This window comes from Stylophora pistillata, chromosome 14 (assembly GCF_964205215.1).
Source record: "Stylophora pistillata chromosome 14, jaStyPist1.2, whole genome shotgun sequence".
Taxonomy (NCBI): Eukaryota; Metazoa; Cnidaria; class Anthozoa; order Scleractinia; family Pocilloporidae; genus Stylophora; species Stylophora pistillata.
The window spans coordinates 14,662,002-14,686,376 of NC_142532.1; the positions used below are offsets into that span (position 1 = coordinate 14,662,002).

Here is a 24,375-nt window from a genome sequence, read left to right on the forward strand (position 1 = left end):
CATTACACCATTGTTTCAAGGAACTGGGAGACTAACATAAAATTACTTTTACCTATTTGGTTCAGGTGGCTTTAGCTAATCCCGAAACTTATCTGAAGTCAATTCGAGAGTAATCTGCTTTGACAGGTGGACCATCAAGTTAATAACTGTGTGAAAATCGACTAAAAAGATGAAGTTTCACGTCTTGAAAGCTCTTTTCTACCACAATTAACAGTAATGTCGTGATTTCATTTGGTAATTTTCTGTTGTCTAGAAGAGTACAGAGAACGCTGCTCGCGTCAACGTGTCACTCAGCATATCACGCACTGAAAGAATCGTTTTATTTCACGCCAATATTGTGGTAGAATCAATACAGCAAAGATTTGGTGTGGCTTTCGTTCTTATTGTCAACGGTATTCTTCATCACAGTGGTCATAATTTACTGCCTATTTTTCCTTGGTGACGTAATCGAAGCGCATGTCTTTTTTTTACTTCTGACTTCTATTGGGTCGAGGACTTTTACTTCGCGCATGTACTCCTGAAACTAGAGTAAATAAATAAATAGAAAGAGAAATCTGAAATTTCCACTCTGGACGCGCGTTTCCTGCTGCGCAAGGACGGTGCAATTTTTGTCAAACAAAGTCAACCAAGTACTTTTGCAGAGGCAGAAGCTCCATCCCCTTAAAACCTTTTCTCAATGTATTGTCGAATTTCCCTCGAAACCAAGTTACACAAGATGGCTAAGCCATCAGGGTTTTTGTGTAACAGTTTGATGTTACACATCCTCGGAGACCCAGGGGCAGTGAGTCGATTTCAAGTTAAGGGCAGAAGAGCCCCTGGGGACATTGTCCTACAAGACTAGTTCCAAACGGTCGCAGTCGTTCTGGCATCTGATTGGGGCCAGAAAATCTTTGTTTTTTTCTGCCCAATCAGAGTGAAGTGTCGTTTGGAGTCCTTTCGTGTGTTTTAACATGCACATATTGAACAAGCCTGTTGCTCGCTATGTTTGTCTCGGCCGTGCGACGAATCTTTGCCCGAGGGGAGAAGTTTCAGTCTCAGCACACAATGTAAGAGAAATCGATCAGATTGTCTGCGAAATCTTACCGGAAATTATACTAAATACTTTCGCAGGTATCACAAGAGAACGAGTTTAAAAGTTTGGGAGGTTCGTATAAAACACAATGGTTGAAAGCATTGATATGTCGCTTTAAACGTTAGATGAGATGTAAGCCTAAATCTTTCAAGATTTTTTTGTAAAATTTGCTGTCACTGAAACTTTTCCAATCCCGTGAAGCTATTTCGTCGCACGGGCCACGCAGGTATGTCGAACAACTAGCGCTTACGCATTTTTTTGTGCACGCCCGGCCATAATCTAATCTAATCTTCGCTTGAAAAATTAAAAAGAAAAGCTGAACGTGGAAACTTTTGTTTATTAGATGTGGGTAGATAACCCTGTACTAAGCTGACATTTGCAGTAAGGCAAGCTCGCCCTTTCCATCCAATATTTCTTTGTCTTTGTTTTCCCCAATGAAAGCAGCATCGATTCCCAATGATCAAAGGTAATTAACTTGGTCTTCAACTATCGACAAAAGAGGTGAAGTGACAATGACCAACGGACTAGAAGAGGAACCGTCGCCTTTCGAGCTCAAGAATTTGAACACTCAACGCAGCAGTTGAAAGATTAACTTTCTTCAAACCCCTTCGGTAACTGTCCGAAAACATATCTCCTTTCCACGATGTTCTCGATGATTAGTTTTTGTTCAGATTTTTATTAGCTAACCGGAAACACAGCTAAGCTTTCTTTAAGCGCTTGCTGGAGGTCGTCCACGTACTTAACGTTCTCTGCAAGTTTGGCCATATTGTAAAGACTTTACTACAAAGCAACGATTAGAATTTGGCGCGCACAGAAAGCTACGTAAGCGCCAGTTGCTTGACATACCTGCGTGGCCCGTGCGACGAAATAACTTCACGGGCTTGGAAAAGTTTCAGTCACTACAAATTGTACAAAAAATCTAAAAATATTTAAGCTTACATCTCATCTAACGTTTAATGCGACATATCAATGCCTGCAACTATTATGTTTTAAAACGAACCTCGCAAACTTTTAAACTCGTTCTCTTGTGATACCTGCGAAAATATTCAGTATAATTTCCGGTAAGATTTCGCAGACAATCTGATCGATTTCTCTTACATTGTGTGCTGAGACTGAAACTTTTCCCCTCGCGCAAAGCTTCGTCGCACTGCCGAGACAAACATAGCGAGCAACAGACCTTGTTGTATATGAGCGTGTTAAAACACACGAAAGGACTCCAAACGACACTTCCCTCTGATTGGGCAGAAAAACACAAAGATTTTCTGGCACCAATCAGATGCCAGAACGACTGCGACCGTTTGGAACTAGTCTTGTAAGACAATGTCCCCAGGGGCTCTTCTGCCCTTAACTTGAAATTGCCTCACTGCCCCTGGGTCTCCGAGGATGGATGTTACATAATTACGGCTGACAAACATTGTTTAAGGTTTGAGACACTTTAGAACCATTACAATGTTTGGTCAAAGCTTCAATGAAAAGAAACATCATTTCAAATTGAACTCAGTCTACACGTTTATGACAAATTTGTAGCACGGCTTTCTTTTTTCCCTTTTATCCATATTGTTCCGTCAATCATGTTAAAAAATAAAGCAGTAGAAGATAAAGTACACGACGTGAGTCGAAAATGAAGTTTGAAGGGAATCATCACTTATCAACGACAGCTTACTAGCACTATCTTTCAAAAATAATTGTACTTCTAAGTTCCAATCAATCAGCCCCCGCTGTCCCCAATACAGCAGCATATACAGTCAACAAGTTAACAGCCTGCCTCGTTTCCAATAGCAACCTGGCTTCGAGCAACCAATCACGCGCTACATTTTTTGGCTCCCCGCGAAGCTGATTTACCAATCGCGTCGCTAACTCCAGATTTCCACGCCGAAGGTAGTACTCTGCGCGCGCTAGGAGATCAAAACTATCTAAATTGTCTAAATCTACGAGTTCTCCCTGCTTTACGGGATCAAATGAATCGAAATTTAGGAAAGATTGGATGTACGACAGCACGTGAGTCCATGGTGAAGCTCCGTTCTCTCCTATCATGGCTACTCGTCGACACCATCTCCGGATCTTGTAAAAGCGACGCGTCACATTCTCTTCGTTCAGCACTCCTCTTAACACAACCTCTTCTGGTAAAGAGTTAAGAACTTGTGAGACCAGTGGATCCTCTGCCGCCGCATCGTGAATGGCTGTCAACTGAGACAGCAGCGGTTTTGGTTGAGTAGTTCCTTTGTCGATAGCTGTAGTCAGCGACTGACAAGCTGTCCACAGATTTTGCGCCTGCTTATTTTGTTTCTCAACATCTACTCTTCCCTCTATCACTGATACCACACCTCGTAACTGAGCAAGAGCCCCAGCTAACTGCACCTTAAAAGCCTCTCTTTCTACGGTCATTTTTTGTTGCAAGTCGTCCTTATACCTGAGAAAACGTCACTGTTGCATTAGAAAGGGTAAGTGTAAACGTAGCCCGTAATATGTGTATATGGGAGGTCTAGGGCAGGGGAAGGAGCGGTAGATACAATCCAAGCACTTTAAACTTAACAGCCCATTTAAGAATAAAGGATGAAAAATGAATATTTAAACCGTTGAAAAAAGATGTGCTGAAGAAGCACATTCTTACAAAACCAACCTGTTTTCTAGTTCCGTTGCCTGAACACGGAGAACCTCGGCCAAGTGATCACTGTATGCTGCTGCCTGGCGACGTAATTGCTGTCGGAGGCTCACCTCATGTGTTGCTGAAAGCTCTGCTTCCTAAGAGGAAATAAAAAGGTTAACAATCTCATGGTCACTTGACTCATTAATTGTATTTTAAGCCCATATCAAATAAAAAGCGCGCCTTCCTCAAGCGTAAACCGCCAGATCTCTTAATTTTTCCACCTCTTTATAGGAGAGGAGATATCGAGAGGGAGTCGTGAAGAAACCATACTAGCCAAGCGAGGAAATGCCATCAATTAAAGAAAATCGATTGTAAAACAAATTCTCTATGTAAGCACCTTACGATAGGTATAAAAACAGTTGGGAGGATATGCATACTGATGTTAGGTTTTGAGGGTTAAACGCCACAAAACGGGAGAAACCAGGTAGTGAGTTGTTTTGCATCTAATTGGTTGAAAGGGTGCTGCGAGTGTTCGGCACCAAGAGAAGCAAAGTAAAACTAATGCAATTCTGGATTATTTCGAACACTTACACATGTACATGTACTTGAAATTGCTCTTATCCTATCAATACTATCATAATCGACCCCCAACCCCTCCCCTCCCCCCCCACAAATTAAAAAAACATTTTACCGGGTTTCAATTTAAAGATCACAATGTGCCTACCTTCTTCTTCGCTGTGGTTTCAAACTCGGATGCCATTCTCTCGGCTTCTTGCTTCAGTTTAAGTTCGGTTACCTTGGCATCCTCTTCACGTTGGATTTTAAGGGAGTTTTCCAGCCTTTTTTGTTCCTCAGTTTGGTAGCTGACTAGCTCCTATGTTAGCTGATCAAGTATTTTTCGAGCATATGCCAAAAGAACCGACTCAGACCTAAAAGGCGAAAATGAAACGACTTTACACTAGGTGAGAGACACTTTAGCCAAAAGAATAGCGCTGGACTCCTTCCCGACAGGGCTGGGTTCGATCCACGCCAGAGTTACCGTGATGCATTGCACTTTCACTTTTATTTCTCATTCCGTCTCTTTTCGTTCACAACTGTATGTTTCAACTTGAAAGTCAAGACAACCACGTTTTTGTTCAAGTCTCTTTCATCCTGACAATAGTATACCTTTCCTTCAATGGTATAATAATCATTTCTCTTAAAATTAAAGAAACCTCAACAACTGTCCTTCGTATGCGTGAAGACACGAGACCAAAATGTACAATGTAACAATTCGCCCAGTATCATGAATACCCTACCTAACATCTCTCTCTTCAACACCTTCCAAAGCTTCTTCTTTCAGAGCAGCAGGTATTATATCCTGTAGCTCCTCCCTGAACATATCTTTGCTTTTGGCCAAGTCTTTCTGATGTTCCTCTAGCAGTGCTGCCTCTACCTTGGCCTGCTGCATGTCTAACGCTGCTTTCTGTACACTGTAACTTACCCTCGCTGCCTCTTCTGTTGCAGTGGTTCCTGCTCCTTTAGCCCCAGCAGCTCCAGCTTCCTTGATAATAGATTGAACTTTTTCTACTTCTTCATTTACTTTTACCTGCAAAAGAGAGAAAGACGTGTTTTATTTGATGTAAAACAGGAGTAATCTGTCCATGACCCTATCATTTTTTTACATCACTGGGCGAGGGAGAGCAAAGTAAGCACGCGAGAGAAGAATGATTAAATTTGGAGACTTCAAAAGAGCACTGAAAAAAATTGTGCAAATTAAAAGATTTTGTCTGTTTTGATTGATCTAACAATCTTCATAAAGCAGCCAATTGTGTAATTTATAACTTCAAAGGTAACCAAACATGAAGATTTGTGTCAAAGATGGATTTTTTCACTCCCAGGAGTGACCGCTAAGTAATATCTCATCACAATTTCAAGACATCATCATACACAGAGAAAAAATATTTTGATTGAACACGATATTCACATAGCTGAAATTATATGAAGGATATGGCAGATGGTAGGGAGAATTTCACATAAGATCTTGAAAAGATTATGGAGGGCAACTGTTTTTATTCTAATCACCTGAGCAATGGAGAAATTTGAGTATTCTGTGGGGTTTCTGTGAACACTCATTAAAAAAAGCTTGAATCGTTTTCGCTACCAGCCCAGGTAAAGAGCTGTTGGCGACCCAAGCCTCTCGCTTAAGTTCCTGATCGATTGTGCTTGTAAAAGTAGCATATTATCAGTTTAAGCTCCAATCCAACCCTCTCCTTAAATATTAACTTAATGATATAAATAGACTAAATAGGCTGCTTAGCAAGTGCACGTACAAAGGTATTTACCCGGCGACATTTAGGACAAATTATTTTAAAATACGAAAGTTGTCGCAAGCAAAAAGTCTCTTGAAATAATACGACTTAAGTTTACCCTTAAAAGAGTCAATAGACTTAGCCTGCCTAACATCATTAGGTATGTTGTTCCACAAAACTTGCTATCCTATTAAAATAGAAGTCCCGAAATGTTGATGTACGATTATTATTAATCTTTAAGTTCAGCTCTGAGCAGGCTTGTTTTATGCTTGTATCACGCTTGTATTGTGCTTGTATTACGGTTTCTGGATTTATTTTCTTGCGTGATACACGTTGTTTGTTGCAAACAAAAAGAAGAGAGTTTCTTCTTTGACTCCTATATAGGCGAGAGTCTGATTGGATGAGTATTCAACCAATTATTAAAGTCCCTGACGATGTGGGAGGGTGTAAGAGGTCCAAATCAAAAGAGAAATTTTCCAGGGGGCTTATATCGGCGAATTCGGTCGGGAGATGCTGGTCCGAAAAATATCTCCACATTTGATATCCCCAGAGGACCAATGGTTGACATCTCTGTATTAAGCTATTAGCAGTGCCCGATTTTTCTCCAATTGTGCTCAAAATTATTCTCGTTTTTGAAAATTTGCTACTTTTTCTGTAGGCTTAAAAATAAAAATTAAAAAAGCAAACTAACCTAAAAAACAAAATTAGATATTTATTGTTAATAAAGCATCATGTTTTCTTTATCTTGAGTTACACACTTGCTCTGATAAAACACTGTATCAAAATGTACGATGTGAGTATCACATTTAATGTGTTCTGATGTAGATTAGCGCTTGTTATATTGCAGCATATCACACTTGCTTGTAAGTAATCAAGTAATCCGACATTGCACTCTCTTGCTGAAAGTATGCTAAAAATTTTCTCTGAAGCAGCAGAAGATGGCTGAACCAGGAGCACCTTCTTGACTGCGGAGGACCAGCTGGTTCTGGCCTATCAGGAAGCTTCTCTCCTAAGTTGCTCGACGCCATTTTGTTGCCTGTGAAAGTGGGAACTCAGACTGACGCAATCGTTACTTCCGGTGTGCCCAGTCCTCTAGGTGACCAACGACGCAGTATTGCAAAAAGATATACATCGGCGAAACAGGCAGAAGACTAGGTGACCGATTCCGAGAACACCTTCGAGACGTGGAAAGGAATGACAAGGACACATCGAAACCAGTCGCTAGACATTTTAATTTACCTAACCATTCTAAGCAACATATGGCAATCTGCGGTCTTTCCTCACACTTAGGTAACACGGAAAGCCGTAAAAATCTTGAACAAAAGCTCATCTTTCAAACCGGCAGTCTAAAGCCCACAGGGATCAGCGAACGCTTTTCATTCCACTAATTTATTCTTGTTTTTCTCGTTGCCATGTTCCCACCAATGACGTAGCTCCATTTTCTGCCTTTAAAGCACACACAACCCACAATTCCTCTATTCGCTCCGACGAAGGGCTAACGCTCGAAACGTCAGCTTTTGTAATCGTTACGGTAGCCAATTTACCATTTCAACTTTGTTGATATATCCAAATTATATAGTATTGCGATAACCTTCTTCAACTTCCCCAGACGAATGAAAATAGACTGAACCATGGACCAGAAACCGTATATCAATAGATAAGATAAGATAAGACAAGATAAGACTTTTATTTGAACACGGTAATAATTATAGCTAACAGCTTGAGGCGTCGTGTATTCAGTTTATATATTATTAAAATAAGAAGAAGACTAGCTGAATAAGTAAAATGCTAACACTAACATCTTAATCAAAAGTAGAGAAAGTCATCATTTTTATGGCGGACAGCTGAAGCTGAAGCAATATTAAATTTAAAATCTCTAAAATAAGGCTTTGTTTTCAAGTTTCGAAACAGCTCATTCGGGTTTTTGTGCAAGATATTACGTTCATTTGAGCTAATAGTGTTCCAAAAGATTGCGCGCGCCTCCATAGGCAAGGGAATCTTTTATAAACCTAGTATTAAATCTTGGGACTGTCAGTGAATCGTCTCCTCTAGCTCAAGGAATAGCCATTGGAACTTTTTGATGTAAATATCCTTGTAGAATTGTGGGAGAGACTCATTATGTGCTTTATAGAAAAGTTTAAAAATATTCATCTTGTAGAGTGAAAACAGAGTAGACCAGTTGTTATAATTGAGCACGTCACATGATATCATGTCTTTAGGCAGGTTGTAGATAATTCTAGCTGCTCGGCAGTGTAATCGTCCGATGGAGCCTAACAAATCCGAATTACTGCATGCACCCCACAATAATTGACCGTACTGTACGGACGGCAAAATTACTTTAAAAATAAAAATTGCGTAGTACCTTTGTCGGTAAAAATCTAGATCGTTTCAATAAGTCTAACTTAGCTATAAAGTTCTTCTTGGTTTCCAGAACATGAGGTGTCCATGTAAGCTTGTGATCTACCGTCAGGCCAAGTAAATGCGTTTTCGAGACCCAACTAAGGTTAAAACTTCCTAAGAACGCAGGAGCAATAGGGCCCATCAGATTTCTCGAGCTGAGCAGCATCACTTCGCTCTTGCCAGGGTGAGGTGTTAGCTGGTTGTTTAGGCACTAAGTATAAACTTCGTGTAAAGCCTTATTTAACTGTGCAATTGCCAGGTCTGCTGAACCTCCGATGTAGAAAACTGTCGTGCCGTCATCGAACATATATAGCGACCCTGATTGAACCATCGATGGCAAGTCATTTGTAAATATGTTAAATAATGTCGGGCCTAGTACAGGACCCTAGGGTACGCCAATAGTCACTGGCAACAGATCAGACCTAACCCCATTTACTAATGTGAACTGTTGCCTTCCGTTTAAATAGTTTCTTAACCAGTCCAACAATAATAATAATAAGTTTCTTAACCAGTCCAGTAGTGTACCCGTAACGCCAAAGTCTCTTCTCAACTTCATTAATAGAGTAGCATGAGGTACACTATCGAAAGTCTTCCTAAAATCAATAAATGCTACGCGGCCAAAACCTTTCTAGAGTCCAAGGCTCTTCTCCATGTCTCCGTCAAGTGGACTTATAAGTCTTCAGTTGAATAGCCACTACGGTACGCCCACTATCTGTTTGAGCCCAGGTCGTTATCCTTGTAAATGTGCCTTATTAGAGTATCCTTGACCTCTGATTCCAAGATTTTACTGGGAATACTAAGTAAGGAGACCGGTCGATACTGAGTTTCCACATTCTGTTTCATCATCTTTTTTAAATATGGGCGTGAGCCTTGCCGTCTTTCAAGCAGAGAACACGCTTTTATTTTCACTGCTGAACTGGTAGAGACGCATAAGAGGTGGAACTATGGCGCCGCCAGCTAGTTTCCCAGAGTTTGGCGGAGATGTTATCAGGGTCAGTGGACTTATTGGTTTTCATGGTGTTGACCTTTGTTTGCACTGAGCTTTGAGAAATCACGAGCTCCGAGCAGAGTGGAGATTTAGTACCCTTATTTGATTCATTTACTATCTGGACAGATTTTGAAGCATTTTGTTCCGCAAACTGCAGACATTCAAATGAGCCACTCTAAGATCTTTCGCTGAGCAAGCCTCCAATTGATGTACGATGTCAGACAAGAAGCTTTTGTGCGTCCAGATCTCGTCTTTACCATTAAGCGAACTGGAAAGAATAGCCGGCGTTGATGTACTCGCCTCTGCCATGAACGATTCATCCGAATTAAAGAGACGCATAGGGGAAAAGAGAACAGATTTAGGTCAGAACCGGTTCCTTGCTTGGGATTCTGAGGGCATGGAGAACAGGTCCAGGTAATAAAAACATTCTCTAAGATCTCCTTGAATCGTTTGGGTGTCACTCTTCCACACTTAATGTGATACCTCAAACCACACAAGTTACAGGCCAGCGACCGATGATTGCGAGCTAGCGATAGTCCGTGCACATGAAAAGCAGCTCTTTTTCTCAGTGTCCGGTCCAGCTAGGATTTAAATTTATGTCCCAGCTAATAAATAGCCAAGTCAATTGAAAGGTTGAGTCCGAATTTTGATAGCGACTCAGTTTTTCCCGACAGAATCCCTTGCCCAAGCATGGCACGAAACCAACATGGCTGCCGTTCATCCACACAGAGAGGATAGCACGATTCAGTGAGTCACCCAATTTGACCGTTTGCAACTCACTCTTCACAAAATCGTCAGCTGTCTGATCTACAATACATCCTCACAAGGTCGCATGTCGAACCCAGGAGAGCCGATGAATAGAAGGTTATGAAATGCACTCTCTAGGTAAGACTGTTTCGTTTTAGCTTGATCAAGTCGTAAAGCGAGAGTAGGCCTTTATCGATTGTGCTAGCATAACTTTTGGTATAATTTGGTGTTTCGTTTACTAGGAGTAAATAGCCGTTGCCTCTGATGACAGATATATTTTAATTACACGACTCGTGATTGACATTAATTCCGTACAATGATTAAAAAGTGTTAGATTATCATGTTTTAAACCAGTTTTCAGAAGAATCAATAAGAAAGAGAAGTCGGTTTTCATAATCTGTTCGCTTACCCGAATCTGCTAACCTGAAGAGAGAAATCTGTTTGTACTTCTCTTACATCGAATAATTATTAAAGCTTGGATAATATTCTACGGTTTGTGGTGGTTGTCTGAGCTGACCAGTTCCGAGTAAGGAAACATTTGGAAAAACGAGCGTAATTTCTGCACTTTTTCTAAAAGTAGCAGTGCTAGAATAATCGGCATATTTTTTTAGAATTTTGAAGGGAACATTACCATAGTCATGACTTGCTTGGTCTCAAAGATTGATTTTTTTTCGAGTCCTGTGGTTACGCTTTAAATAGTGCGGTAACAATTTTTTTTCGTGAAGGACACCCGCGAAGGTCTACAGTATCCATACATGCTGTAATAGTCCTTTTTACAGTTGTGGGCTTGGTGGCCAAGCCTTTGAACAGGAGTGAGGCTTAGGGTGACCTTGTTATGGTAGAGATGTCGCTGCTTTTCAAATGCAAATTACTTTGTTATCATGCTAACTAGATACAGGTCTCTATCACAACAGGGTCACCCTTAGCCTCACTCCTGTTCAAAGGCTTGGCCACCAAGCCCACAACTGTAAAAGGGACTATTTGCATGATCTGATATATCTTACCTTGATAATGGAGTCATGACTACTCCGAAACATTGGATTTTATCATTCGTTTTTACCGTTTTATGTTTAAAGAAGTCTCTTTTACTACGAATTTATTATTATTATTATTATTATTATTATTGCCATAGCATTTGCCAATGCTATGGCAAATATAGATTAGACAGTTAAAATTATTTTTTAAGCTTTTTTAGGATAAGAGTGTCACTTCCTTTCTCATATACTTTTTTAATGTAATTTACTCTTGTAAGGATAATTTCGATGCACGTTTTCTGAAATTCTTTCAATACGAACTAGTAGTTGCTTTCGCGATTTTTATATGTAGGTCGTTTTTGTTACCAAACTTAGTTTGGGTCTGATACGAGTCTGATCCTAGAGAACCGAAATATTATGATTATTATTGTTGTCGGCATGAATTATTATTATTGTTGTCGGCATGAATACTAACAACGCTTGACATTATCGGAGGTGATCAGTTAGTCAGAGGCAAATTCAATGTATCTTTCGCTTTGTGCCAGTAAACACCATGATTAGTCTGCAAATGAGGCGAAAAGGCAAACTAAGAGTCAATTTCGTATACAGAGAGTACTTCTCTATTTGCGCACCGTCTCTGGTATCACATCGAGTCACAACACTCTGTCTTTTAAATCTATATTTGCCCTACAAAGAGCCCTTTTGGATAAGAGAAACAACCTCTACGTGCAGTTTGTTCAATAATATTTATATACTTATTTATATGATCGATGAAGGACAAGCTCTAATGTCTCTTGCACTTTAACCAGATGCCTTAGATATTACAAGCGCCAACGATGATGCCAGACGTCAAAAGGAAATGAGGCTGGAAATGAAATTGGGTCCCTCCTCTAACTATCTCTCGGCATAATCCTCGACATCCTCAGCATCTGCTGTGCTCATTGCCTTGTTAGTAGCGTAAAAGTGATAACTCGTTCTGATTGCGAGACGTGATCGCGTGACGTGATCGCGTGACGTGATCGCGTGATCTCGTTATGATTGTTGTGATCTGAGCAAGTAACATATCTGAGTGGTGGATTCTAAAGGGAAAGTGACGTCATGAATGAATGAAGGTTCCGGCACCTATTTTGACTATTTGCACAACGTTTTAGCAACGTTTTTGTGTGATGCAATTAAGGGAAATGATTGTGAAACACGGTGTACTTAAGACTTCTTAATTCCGCAATCATAGCATAAATTGGTAGGAGCCAAAGAAGTACTCACATCGGATGCAACGCTCGACAGACATGGCGGCGAGGATTTTCTCTCCTTTCCAAAACCTTTGGCGGAAGTCTGACAACGAACACTTGCTGGAAAACGACGTAATTGCGCTTCAAAACGACGAGTATTCCCTTGAAGTCGACGAGAAATGTTTCGCAGGTAAGGACGCCAACCACAAAATGGGACAATCAAGCGCTAACACAGTCGACAGCGCGGATGATGAGTTCACTACAATAAACCTACGGGAAGATACAAAGCGTCCTTCAGATTCAAACACAGGTGAAGTTTCTGGAACATCAGAAGTTACAGCACCGGCAACGCAAAGGGTCTCTTTCTTGGGGATAACATTGTGCATCATTTCATCTCTGTTCATCTCTTCAACGGCGCTATTTATCAAACTAGCCGAGAGCATTCCAAGCCTGGAGGTCACCTTCATTCGCTTAACATTACAGCTCGTCTTCTCACTTCCGCCGATGATTTTCTTCAAGGACAAGTTTATCCATCCATGGAACAAGAGCAAATTCTTATTGCTTCGAGGGGTCACTGGAGTTACAGGCATGGCTCTGAGTATCTATGCTGTCAAACATATGCCATTGGCTGACCAGAGGGTGATATTTTACACCTCCCCGGTCTATACAGCTATTCTTGGACGCATCTTTCTCAAAGAATCCGTCAGCAAGTTCGATGCTGTAGCCATTTTATCAACTCTTGGAGGGGTGGTGCTAATAGCAAGGCCCACATTTCTGTTCGGTTCCTCAGGAGAGTCCCCTAAATCCGAAAAGGTCTGGTTTCCAACCCTTCTCGCTGTCGTCTCGGCAATTTGTCACGCCTGCTCCATCATTCTCACCCGCAAGATATCAAAAGAAGTCGGTAGTAGAGTTATCGTATTCTATGTCGCTGTAGTTGGATCAATCATAAGCCTTGTAGCTTCTTTAATTTCAAATTTTCGGTTCAAATTCCCCGACTGTCGTACTTACGACGCACTGTACGTTCTCGGCGCCGGCGCTCTTGGTTATTCGGGCCAACTATTGGTAACCAAAGCCTTGACTCTGGAGAAAGCTTCAATTATTTCCTTGGTGCGCACAACTGGGATCGCGTTTTCGTTCGTCCTCCAGCTGATTGTCTTTCATGTTGTTCCAGATGGCCTCAGTATTGGTGGAGCTATTCTTGTCCTTCTCTGTAATGTTTCTATTTTCATCAAGAAATTTCTACACAACAAAAAGAGTCACGCAAAGGCTCCAAATAATACTGAACGGTGACTCGCTCAAAGACCGAATAACCTTTATCCTAGCATTTATTTACAGATAACGTGAAAGTCATAAATCACCTGAAATATATCTAGGTGAGATAGCTAACCTCTGTAGCAGGAAAACGAGGACAGCAGCATATGGTGAGTGAGATGGCTGGAGCAGAAAAACTGGCCAGCGGTCTTATCAAGCGGGCTTCGAAGTGGAATCCGTAAGTAAAGCCGGGAAAGTAAAGCCTGTTAAGAGAAAGGAAGAAAAAAAAAACCGCTGGAACACACCAGAGAATACGGCAGTAAACAGAGAGTCGGCTCAGATACCCGTTTCTTGAAATGGACTTTCACAACGCAAACTCATAACGTTTGTGACCGTTAAGGTGAAGTACTCCGTTTCGCACTTTCTGACCCTTCTTACACGAACAAATTTTAAATTTATTAACATCTTGGGAACATCGATGGAAACAATTTAGATCTAAGAAATACAATCTTTGAACTATGATTGATGTTTTGTTTTTAAAAGTTACATGAAGGGCATAGTTTAAGCCAAAGCTTCCGAATCTTTACTCATGAATTAGCTCCGAAATATTTTTCACTTAGACTGAGCTGTGCCAACTACTACTTCCTCTCTTGAAAAAAGAGACTTAGAATAACATTTAAAATGATGGAGATGTGAACTAGATAGAAATCCTTGGAAAACAGGCAACCTTCTTTTAATGTGGGTAGAAAAAAAATCTTGTTCACGTGGAGTTGAAAATTGTAGTCTGCTCGATTTGACCACTTTAGCGCGTGAAAGTTCAGCACTACCGGAAAATGGCAGTCTAAACATGATTCAAGCGTTAAAAGATCGATAACTAAAGAGGAATAATTTGTGTGAATTGTTTTTAAGAAACAAAGTTTTCTAAATAAAAACGTGTTCAATTTATTGAACCAATGTAGTACATTGATTTTAAAAATAAGTTTCATAGATAAAGTTAGCTTGGCCCTCAACCTTGTTCCCAGGGCCTTTTCCCTTCGTTGGGGGTGCACCCTCAGCTAAGGGAAAAGGCCCTTGGAACGAGGTTGCTTGGCCCTTTAACTCCCTTGAGTGACCGAGATACAAATTGTCTTTACGATATCAATACAATATCAAGTAGACAAGTGATGAGAATAAAAGGAAACTATCAACCAAGGGATTATTAGTTGATCCAATTCAAAATTCTCCGAGGAACATCAGGCGAATTGTATAGCAGAGAGAAACGAGAATCTTCAACGAGGTCTTGGGAGTGAAGGATTAAGCCTCTCACTCCCAAGATCCGATTAGGGACCAAAAGAACAATTCTCCTTACCATTTGCCAAACATTTCTCTGATTTTGGATTTGAGAATTGGATGTTCTGTTGTAGAGTATTCTAAAGGATTGCTATTTCGAGTAGTTTAGGTTTACCTTTTGTTTTGTTAAGTCTCGCCTTTTTGCATCTACGTATTTTGGTAAATCTACAGTTTTGATCTTTTATTTTTAGTGCGTGCTTGAACTTGGCTCGGTTCGCGGATTTCCTTCTAACCGTGCTAGACATTTTAATCGCTTGTTATAGTTGAGAATAATTAGTTTCATAGATGGTTATGTTTGGGTTGGTAAAACTGACCTTGAGTTTTACCCACACTAAGATCCTGTTTTGTGCGCGCGATTCTCGTGCGCCGCTCTATCATTGGCGTTTAATTGGTTCCTTGGTGCTCGCCAAGTACTTCGGAGCGAGCCACTCGATTTCCCTCTTTGCAAAACAACGAATACACTGTGGAAACTCTCACGGTCAGCTAACCTGAGTGTCAAGCATAAACCTGAGTGTCAAGAATATTCAACCAGAAAGCAGTCACAAAATAAAGTTTGGTACCAAATGGCAGGCAGGCAGGTCATATTACTGCTTCCAATTGAAAAACTGCTTGCAAAACAAATACGACTAAGCCTGCTAAGAGTCTTGTCAAGTCCACATGCTACCCTGATGCCTATAAGTTTGCAACTGCAGCCACACGGTGAGGTTGTGAAACAAGGGCAGTGCTCGCAAAGCTTACCAGATAGATATGAATCAATTCCACGAGTCTTTGACAATTTCTGACAGTGGTCTCAATATAAATTCAAGGTGGCCATACTTTGGAGCTTCCCCTGTTGAGATTATTGACTGCAAATCCTGTGGGATGGTTGTGTGTGAAATTAAATGTCTATATACGCACAAGGATTCCACAATTGCTGAGGCTGCTGGCCAAAACAAATTTTGTTTGAAGAAAGATGAGTCTGGTAAAGTTCATCTTGACAAATGTCATGCCAACTACCAAATTAAGGCTCAGATTTTTATCTGTGGGGTTGAATATTGTGATTTTGTGGTGTTAACAACAATTGATCTCTGTGCAGAAATTCTCTTTGACCAAGAGTTTAGGGAAGATGCACTCTGTTTCCTCTGATTTCTTCAGCGAGTACATTTTGCCTGAAATTGTGGGGAAGTAAAATAATTGCCCAGACTGTGAAGCTCTAACCATCCCATCTTCATCAACATCATCTGGTTATGAAGAAGAGGAAGGGCTGTGGTGCTATTGTCAACAAGATTTGGAGGGTAGCACATTAATTGGCTGTGACAATGATTTGTTCAAGATAAAATGGTATCATATGTCATGTTTGAAGTTAAAAGGAGAGCCTTTAGGAGACTGGATCTGTCAAATTTCTTATAGAAAAAATTAACTGAGCAACCACCAAAATATTACTTTGAGGGTGCTCCTTTCTTTGTCAAAATACTAACTGAACTTCATGGTTGTTTGTCATATAGGTATCTATTAATGACTAGCATCTGCGACACAAACTAAATGTTGCTTGTCAAAGGTGTACCTTAAAGCTGTGTTTTTGTCAACTTGAGAATTACTGAAGTTCTTTACTGACAAATTATGGCTAGCCTTAACTACATCTCTAAGGCCTTTAGATGAAAAATTGTGCATAAAGTACCTGGAATCAAACTGGTTGTAAGTTCACCTCGATCAAGTGGTACAAAGGACTCTGATAAATTGGTGAGTGCATAGCACACTATGGCAGCTTTCATGTCAATCGGAGCCGGTGACTTACCTGGTTTTTCCTTTACCAACGAAACGATACCGGCTTCCGCAAAGTATGCGCGTAGTTATCCCCAACTTTGTGTTGTTATTATCAATATTTAGAAAATACAGCATCAATCCCACAAGTATCAGTAATTAGCTGAATCTCAAACTAAACTATATGCGTATGCACCAAGATGCGAAAAAAATAAATAAATAAATAAACATAAAGCCTTGAAACCTTAAACAATAATCACTTTTCAATTGCTTGCTTGTTCATACATGTAAAACGACCAAACACAACACAGACTTCTGGCATGACAAGAGGGAAAACTAAAACTGTGAAATGATCATAACGGCTTCCGCAGTTTTAAAAGCACGTGGTGGTGTAGTATCCAACGAAAAAAATTTACCGTTCACACAAAATATATTACAATCCAAACTGCAGCACAAGTCTTAAATAACAGTATTGTACAGCTATAATAGTATTGTCAACTATTTAGAATGCATGACATTGACAAGTATGTGCGTAAACACCTTCACCATACACTTCAGACAGCTATGTTACACGGATTGTTGCGTGTGGTTATCCCCAAACATGGCTGACTCTGGTTTTTTAATTTATACCGACGTCACGTGCAAACAAAGAATAGTCTTACAAGTCAAGCAACTGCTTTGCTATTGTTTTGTTTTATCTAAACATCGCATGCGCGACGAAGCATGGCGATGTACTGCAATCTTGTTAAGGGAATGAAATGGGAAACAAAACATTTTATGCATGTGAATGAATTTTGAGATCACAGAGGAAGTCAGTGAGGTACCATTTGCTATCCTTGTTTATAATCACGAATGAAAAAAGTAAATGCAGGAAAGAAAACAATACCTACCGCATTGCTCTTGTCACTCTTGTCTGGCATATTTGAACAAACCTCAGACAAAACTGGTTTTAGTTCCCAGTGTTCCCAGGTTCATCCTACCTGCTAGAGGTAATTATAAAGAGTACTGGTGATGGGTTCTGAGTCAGACAGCTTTTGGGAATTGTTGGCTACTCCATAGCCATCCCAAGCTCACAGCACAGGAAAAAGGAACAGATTAATTCTCAGACACATTCGTACTTATTCCTAAAAGCAGCATGCCTGTGTTGTGTGTGGTGAGTCTGAATGGGCATTTGACCGTTGTTAATGTTTTTGTTTGGGTGGGGGTGGGGGACTTGAACCTTGCCTAGCTGGGGTGGAACAGGAAATGCCAAATCTTTCTAGCAGAAAAAAGTATTATATCCTTAAATATAGAGGTGTTTAAAGTTAAATAGTTCACTTTTGCGAATGAGTGGTTCAGAACAAGAGGTCAACAAGGTGTGTAGGTGTTAAATCTTGGTCAATGTGAAGAAAGCCACGGTCGCTGACTTTCCCTATCACAAAGTAATTAGATGGGGTATTTAAACAATTTTTGTCCGGGCAGGCGGGAATTCGAACAAAACAGTCTTGAAAAGCTCAAATGCCAGGAAGGTTCCCGGGGAGGGAGGGGGATGTTAAAGCTTCGAATTAATCGACGAAGTACGCGAAGACCAGTTTACGTTTATCCACATCTACCCTTGGTTAGCCATGTTCTACCACGTTCACCCTCATCTACCCATGGTTAGCTATGTTCTCCCACGTTTACCACCATCTACCCTTGGTTAGCCATCTTCTATCACGTTCACCCTCATCTACCCTTGGTTAGCTATGTTCTCCCACGTTTACCACCATCTACCCTTGGTTAGCCATCTTCTATCACGTTCACCCTCATCTACCCTTGGTTAGCTATGTTCTCCCACGTTTACCACCATCTACCCTTGGTTAGCCATGTTCTACCACGTTATCCCTCATCTACCCTAAGTAACCTATAATCTACCTCGTTTAAACCCATCTACCCTAGGTAACCCATGTTCTACCACGTTCACCCTCATCTACCCTAGGTAACCCTTGTTCTACCACGTTCACCCTTATCTACCCTTGGTTAGCTATGTTCTCCCACGTTCACCACCATCTACCCTTGGTTAGCCATCTTCTATCACGTTCACCCTCATCTACCCTTGGTTAGCTATGTTCTCCCACGTTTACCACCATCTACCCTAGGTTAGCCATCTTCTATCACGTTCACCCTCATCTATCCTTGGTTAGCTATGTTCTCCCACGTTTACCCCCATCTACCCTTGGTTAGCCATCTTCTATCACGTTCACCCTCATCTACCCTTGGTTAGCTATGTTCTCCCACGTTTACCACCATCTACCCTTGGTTAGCCATGTTCTACCACGTTCACCCTCATCTACCCTAAGTAACCCAGAATCTACCTCGTTTAAACCCATCTACCCTAGGTAACCCATGTTCTACCACGTTCACCCTCATCTACCCTAGGCAACCCTTGTTCTACCACGTTTACCCACATCTACACTTGGTTAGTCATGTTCTACCACGTTCACCCTTATCTACCCTTGGTTAGCTATGTTCTCCCACGTTCACCACCATCTACCCTTGCTTAGCCATGTTCTACCACGTTCACCCTCATCTACACTAAACAACCCATGTTCTACCACGTTTATTCCCATCTACCCTTGTTTAGCCATGTTCTACCACGTTCATCCTCATCTACCCTAGGTAACCCATGTTCTACAACGTTTACCCCCATCTACCCTTGTTTAGCCATGTTCTACCACGTTCGTCCTCATCTACCCTAAGTAACACACGTTCTACCCCGTTTACCGACATCTACCCTTGTTTAGCCATGTTCTTCCACGTTCACCCTCATCTACCCTAGCTAACCAATGTTCTACCACGTTTAGCCACATCTGTCCTTGTTTAGTCATGTTCTTCCACGTTCACCCTCATCTTTCCTAGGTAACCCATGTTCTACTCCGTTTACCCCCATCTACCCTTGTTTAGCCATGTATTAGCACGTTCACCCTCATCTCCCCTAGGTAACCCATATTCTACCCCGTTTACCTCCATCTACCCTTGGTTAGCCATGCTCTATCATGTTGACCCTCATCTACCCTAGGTAACCCATGGTCTACCACGTTTACCCTCGTCTACCCTTATTTAACCATGTTCTACCACGTTTACCACCATCTACCCATAGTTTGCCATGTTCTACCCCGTTTATCCTCATCTACCCTCATTTACTAATTTTCTACCCCGTTTACCATTACCTACCCTTGATTAACAATGTTCTACCACGTTCACCTTTCATCTACCCCAGGTAACCCATGTTCTACCCTGTTTACCCCCATCTAGCCTTCTTTACCCATGTTCTACCACGTTCACCCTCATCTATCCTAGGTAACCCATCTTTAACCACGTTTACCCCCATCTACCCTTGTTTAGTCATGATTTACCACGTTCACCGTCATCTAACCTAGGTAACCCATGTTCTACCAGGTTTACCCCCATCTGCCCTTGTTTATCCATGTTCTACCACGTTCACCCTCATCTACCCTAGGTAACCCATGTTCTACCCCGTTTACGCCCCTTCTACCCTTGTTTAGCCATGTTCAACCAACTCTACCCTCATCTACCCTAGGTAACCCATGTTCTACCCCGTTTACTCCCATCTACCTTTGTTTAGCTATGTTTTACCACGTTTATCTTCATCTACCCTAGTGAACCCATGTTCTACCCCGTTTATCCCCATCACCCCTTGGTTAGCCATGTTCTACCATGTTGACCCTCATCTACCCTGGGTAACCCATATTCTACCACGTTTACTTCCATCTGCCCTTGTTTAGCCATGTTCTACCACGTTCACCCTCTTCTACCCTAGTTAACCCATGTTGTACCCCTTTTACCCCTATCTACCCTTGGTTAGCCATAGTCTACCATGTTTACTGTCCTCTACCCTAGGTAACCCATGTTCTACCACGTTTACTTCCATCTACCCTTGTTTAGCCATGTTCTACCACGTTCACCCTCATCTACCCTAGGTAACCCATGTTCTACCACGTTTTCCTCCATCTACCCTCGTTTAGCCATGTTCTACCACGTTCACCCTCATCTACCCTAGTTAAACCATATTCTACCCCGTTTGCCCCCATCAACCCTTGGTTAGCCATATTCTACCATGTTGACCCTCATCTACTCTAGGTAACCCATGTTCTACCACGTTCACCCTCATCTACCCTAGGTAACACATATTTTACCACGTTTATCCCCATCTACCATTAGTTAGTCATGTTGTGCCACGTTCACCCTCATCTACCCTAAGTAACCCATATTCCACAACCTTTACCCCCATCTACCATTGGTTAGCCATGTTGTACCACGCTCACCCTCATCTACCCTGAGTAACCCATATTCCACAACGTTTACACCCATCTACCACTGGTTAGCCATGTTGTACCACGTTCACCCTCATCTACCCTAAGTAACCCATAATCTACCTCGTTTAAACCCATCTACCCTAGGTAACCCATGTTCTACCACGTTCACCCTCATCTATTCTTGGTTAGTCGTGTTCTACCACGTTCACCCTCATCTACCCTTGGTTAGCTATGATCTCCCACGTTTACCACCATCTACCCTTGCTTAGCCATGTTCTACCACATTCACCTTCATCTACACTAGGCAACCCATGTTCCACCATGTTTATCCCCATCTACCCTTGTTTAGCCATGTTCTAACACGTTCACCCTCATCTACCCTAGGTAACCCATGTTCTACAACGTTTACCCCCATCTACCCTTGTTTAGCCATGTTCTACCACGTTCGTCCTCATCTACCCTAAGTAACACACGTTCTACCCAGTTTACCGACATCTACCCTTGCTTAGCCATGTTCTTCCACGTTCACCCTCATCTACCCTAGCTAACCAATGTTCTACCACGTTTACCCCCGTCTACCCTTATTTAACCATGTTCTACCACGTTTACCACCATCTACCCATAGTAAGCCATGTTCTACCCCGTTTATCCTCATCTACCCTCATTTACTAATTTTCTACCCCATTTACCCTTATCTACCCTTGATTAACAATGTTCTACCACGTTCACCCTCATCTACCCCAGGTAACCCATGTTCTACCCCGTTTACCCCCATCTAGCCTTCTTTACCCATGTTCTACCACGTTCACCCTCATCTACCCTAGGTAACCCATCTTTAACCACGTTTACCCCCATCTACCCTTGTTTAGTCATGATTTACCACGTTCACCCTCATCTACCCTAGGTAACCCATGTTCTACCCCGTTTACCCCCATCTAGCCTTGTCTACCCATGTTCTACCACATTCACCATCATCTACCCTAGGTAACCCATGTTCTACCACGTTTACCCCCATCTACCCTTGTTTAGTCATGATCTACCACGTTCACCCTCATCTACCCTAGGTAACCCATGTTCTACCACGTTTACCCTCATCTGCCCTTGTTTAGCCATGTTCAGCCACGTTCACCCTGATCTACTCTAGGAAATCCATGTTCTACTCCGTTTACCCCCATCTCCCCTTTTTTAGCCAAGTTCTACCACGTTCACCCTCATCTATGCTATTTAACCCATGTTCTACCTCATTTACCCCCCATCTAACATTGTTTAGCTATATTCTACCACGTTCACCCTCATCTATCCTAGGTAACCCATGTTCTACCCCGTTTACCCCCACCTACCCTTCTTTAGCCATGTTCTCCCACGTTCACCCTCATATACGCTAGTTAACCCATGTTCTACCCCGTTTACCGCCATCTTACATTGTTTAGCCATGTTTTACCACGTTCACCGTCATCTACCCTAGGTAACCCATGTTCTACCAGGTTTACCCCCATCTGCCCTTGTTTAGCCATGTTCTACCACGTTCACCCTCATCGACCCTAGGTAACCCAAGTTCTACCCCGTTTACGCCCCTTCTACCCTTGTTTAGCCATGTTCTACCACGTTCATCTTCATCTAACCTAGTGAACCCATGTTCCACCCTGTTTACACCCATCAACCCTTGGTTAGCCATGTTCTACGATGTTGACCCTCATCTACCCTGGGTAACCCATATTCTACCACGTTTACTTCCATCTACCCTGGTTTAGCCATGTTCTATCACGTTCACCCTCATCTACCCTAGTTAACCCATGTTGTACCCCTTTTACCCCTATCTACCCTTGGTTAGCCATGGTCTACCATGTTGACTGTCATCTACCCTAGGTAACCCATGTTCTACCACGTTTACTTCCATCTACCCTTGTTTAGACATGTTCTACCAGGTTCACCCTCATCTACCCTAGGTAACCCATGTTCTACCACGTTTTCCTCCACCTACCCTCGTTTAGCCAAGTTCTACCACGTTCACCCGCATCTACCCTAGTTAAACCATATTCTACCCCGTTTGCCCCCATCAACCCTTGGTTAGCCATGTTCTACAATGTTGACCCTCATCTACTCTAGGTAACCCATGTTCTACCACGTTTACCCCATCTACCATTTATAACCATGTTGTACCACGTTTACCCTCATCTACCCTCATTTACTTATGCTCTACCCCGTTTACCCTTATTTACCCTTGACTAACAATGTTCTACCACGTTCACCCTCATCTACACTAGGTAACACATATTTTACCACGTTTATCCCCATCTACAATTGGTTAGCCATGTTGTACCACGTTCACCCTCATCTACCCTAAGTAACCCATATTCCACAACGTTTACACCCATCTACCATTGGTTAGTCATGTTGTACCACGTTCACCCTCATCTACCCAAAGTAATCCATGTTCTACCACGTTTACCCCCATCTATCTTGTTTAGCCATGTTCTGCCTCGTTCAACCTCATCTACCCTAGGTAACCCATGTTTTACCACTTTTACCCCCATCTACCCTTGCTTAGCCATATTCTACCACGTTCACCCACGTCTACCCTGGTTAACCCATGTTCTACCACGTTTACACCTATCTGCCCTTGATTACCCATGTTCTACCACGTTCACCCTCGTCTCCCCCAAGTAACCCATGTTCTACCCTGTTTACCCCCATCTGCCCTTAATAGTTTAACCATTTTCTACCACGTTCACCCTCGTCTACCCTAGATAACCCATGTTCTACCCCGTTTACCTCCATCTACCCTTGTTTAGCCACATTCTACAACGTTCACCCTTATCTAACCTAAGTAACCCATGTTCTGCCACGTTTACCCCCATCTACCCTTGTTTAGCCTTGTTCTAACAAGTTCACCCTCATCTACCCTAGGTAACCCATGTTCTACCACGTTTACCCCCATCTACCCTTGTTTAGCCATATTCTACCACGTTCACCCTCATCTCCCCTAGGTAACCCATGCTTTACCCAGTTTACCCCCATCTACCCTTGTTTAGCCATGTTCTTCCACGTTCACCCTCATCTACTTTAGGTAACCCATGTTCTACTCCGTTTATCCCCATCTACCCTTGTTTAGCCATGTTCTACCACGTTCACCTTCAGCCGCCATTGTTAACCCATGTTCTACCCCGTTTACCCCTATTTACCCTTGTTCAGCCAAGTTCAACCACGTTTACCCTCATCTACCCTATGTAACCCATGTTCTACTCCGTTTACCCTCATCTATCCTAGGTTAGCCATGTTCTACCACGTTCACCCTCATCTACCCCAGGTAACCCATGTTCTACCCCGTTTACTCCCATCTACCCATGGTTAGCCATGTTCTACCACGTTCACCCTCATCTACCCTAGGTAACCCATGTTCTACCATGTTAAACTCCAGGTAACCCATGTTTTTCCTCGTTCACGCTATTTTCCTTAGTTTCAAGCCGTGTTA

General features: G+C 42.0%; 3 protein-coding genes across 3 annotated transcripts in view; 1 reads left to right on the forward strand and 2 right to left on the reverse strand.

Annotated features, from left to right (window-relative positions):
- LOC148716708 (uncharacterized) overlaps positions 1–17,579 on the reverse strand; it is a 60,606-nt gene extending 43,027 nt beyond the window's left edge. Inside the window, exon 1 of the mRNA XM_088745247.1 lies at positions 17,499–17,579. The gene's annotated coding sequence lies outside the window, so the exon portion shown is untranslated. The remainder of the gene's footprint in view (positions 1–17,498) is intronic.
- Positions 2,463–5,244, reverse strand: LOC148716712 (MICOS complex subunit Mic60-like). The gene is made up of 4 exons (XM_088746038.1): positions 4,958–5,244; positions 4,384–4,588; positions 3,693–3,814; positions 2,463–3,482 (listed from the first exon to the last, which is right to left on the reverse strand). The coding sequence occupies exons 2-4, from the start codon at positions 4,417–4,419 to the stop codon at positions 2,777–2,779; spliced, it is 864 nt and encodes a 287-aa protein (XP_088602164.1). The 5' UTR covers positions 4,420–4,588; positions 4,958–5,244; the 3' UTR covers positions 2,463–2,776.
- Positions 12,140–14,489, forward strand: LOC148716713 (solute carrier family 35 member G1-like). Its single transcript, XM_088745770.1, has one exon. The coding sequence runs from the start codon at positions 12,328–12,330 to the stop codon at positions 13,576–13,578; it is 1,251 nt and encodes a 416-aa protein (XP_088601896.1). The 5' UTR covers positions 12,140–12,327; the 3' UTR covers positions 13,579–14,489.
- Positions 17,580–24,375: the final 6,796 nt, after the last annotated feature.

What these genes read in the sequence shown, in the direction of transcription:
- LOC148716712 (XM_088746038.1), bottom strand. Translation starts at nt 4,419, where the DNA reads ATGGCATCCGAGTTTGAAACCACAGCGAAGAAGAAG. An exon ending in AAACCACAGCGAAGAAGAAG is followed by an intron (nt 3,815 to 4,383) that starts GTAGGCACATTG and finishes ATTTCCTCTTAG; the next exon opens with GAAGCAGAGCTTTCAGCAAC. An exon ending in GCAACGGAACTAGAAAACAG is followed by an intron (nt 3,483 to 3,692) that starts GTTGGTTTTGTA and finishes ACGTTTTCTCAG; the next exon opens with GTATAAGGACGACTTGCAAC.
- LOC148716713 (XM_088745770.1), top strand. Translation starts at nt 12,328, where the DNA reads ATGCAACGCTCGACAGACATGGCGGCGAGGATTTTCTCTCCTTTCCAA.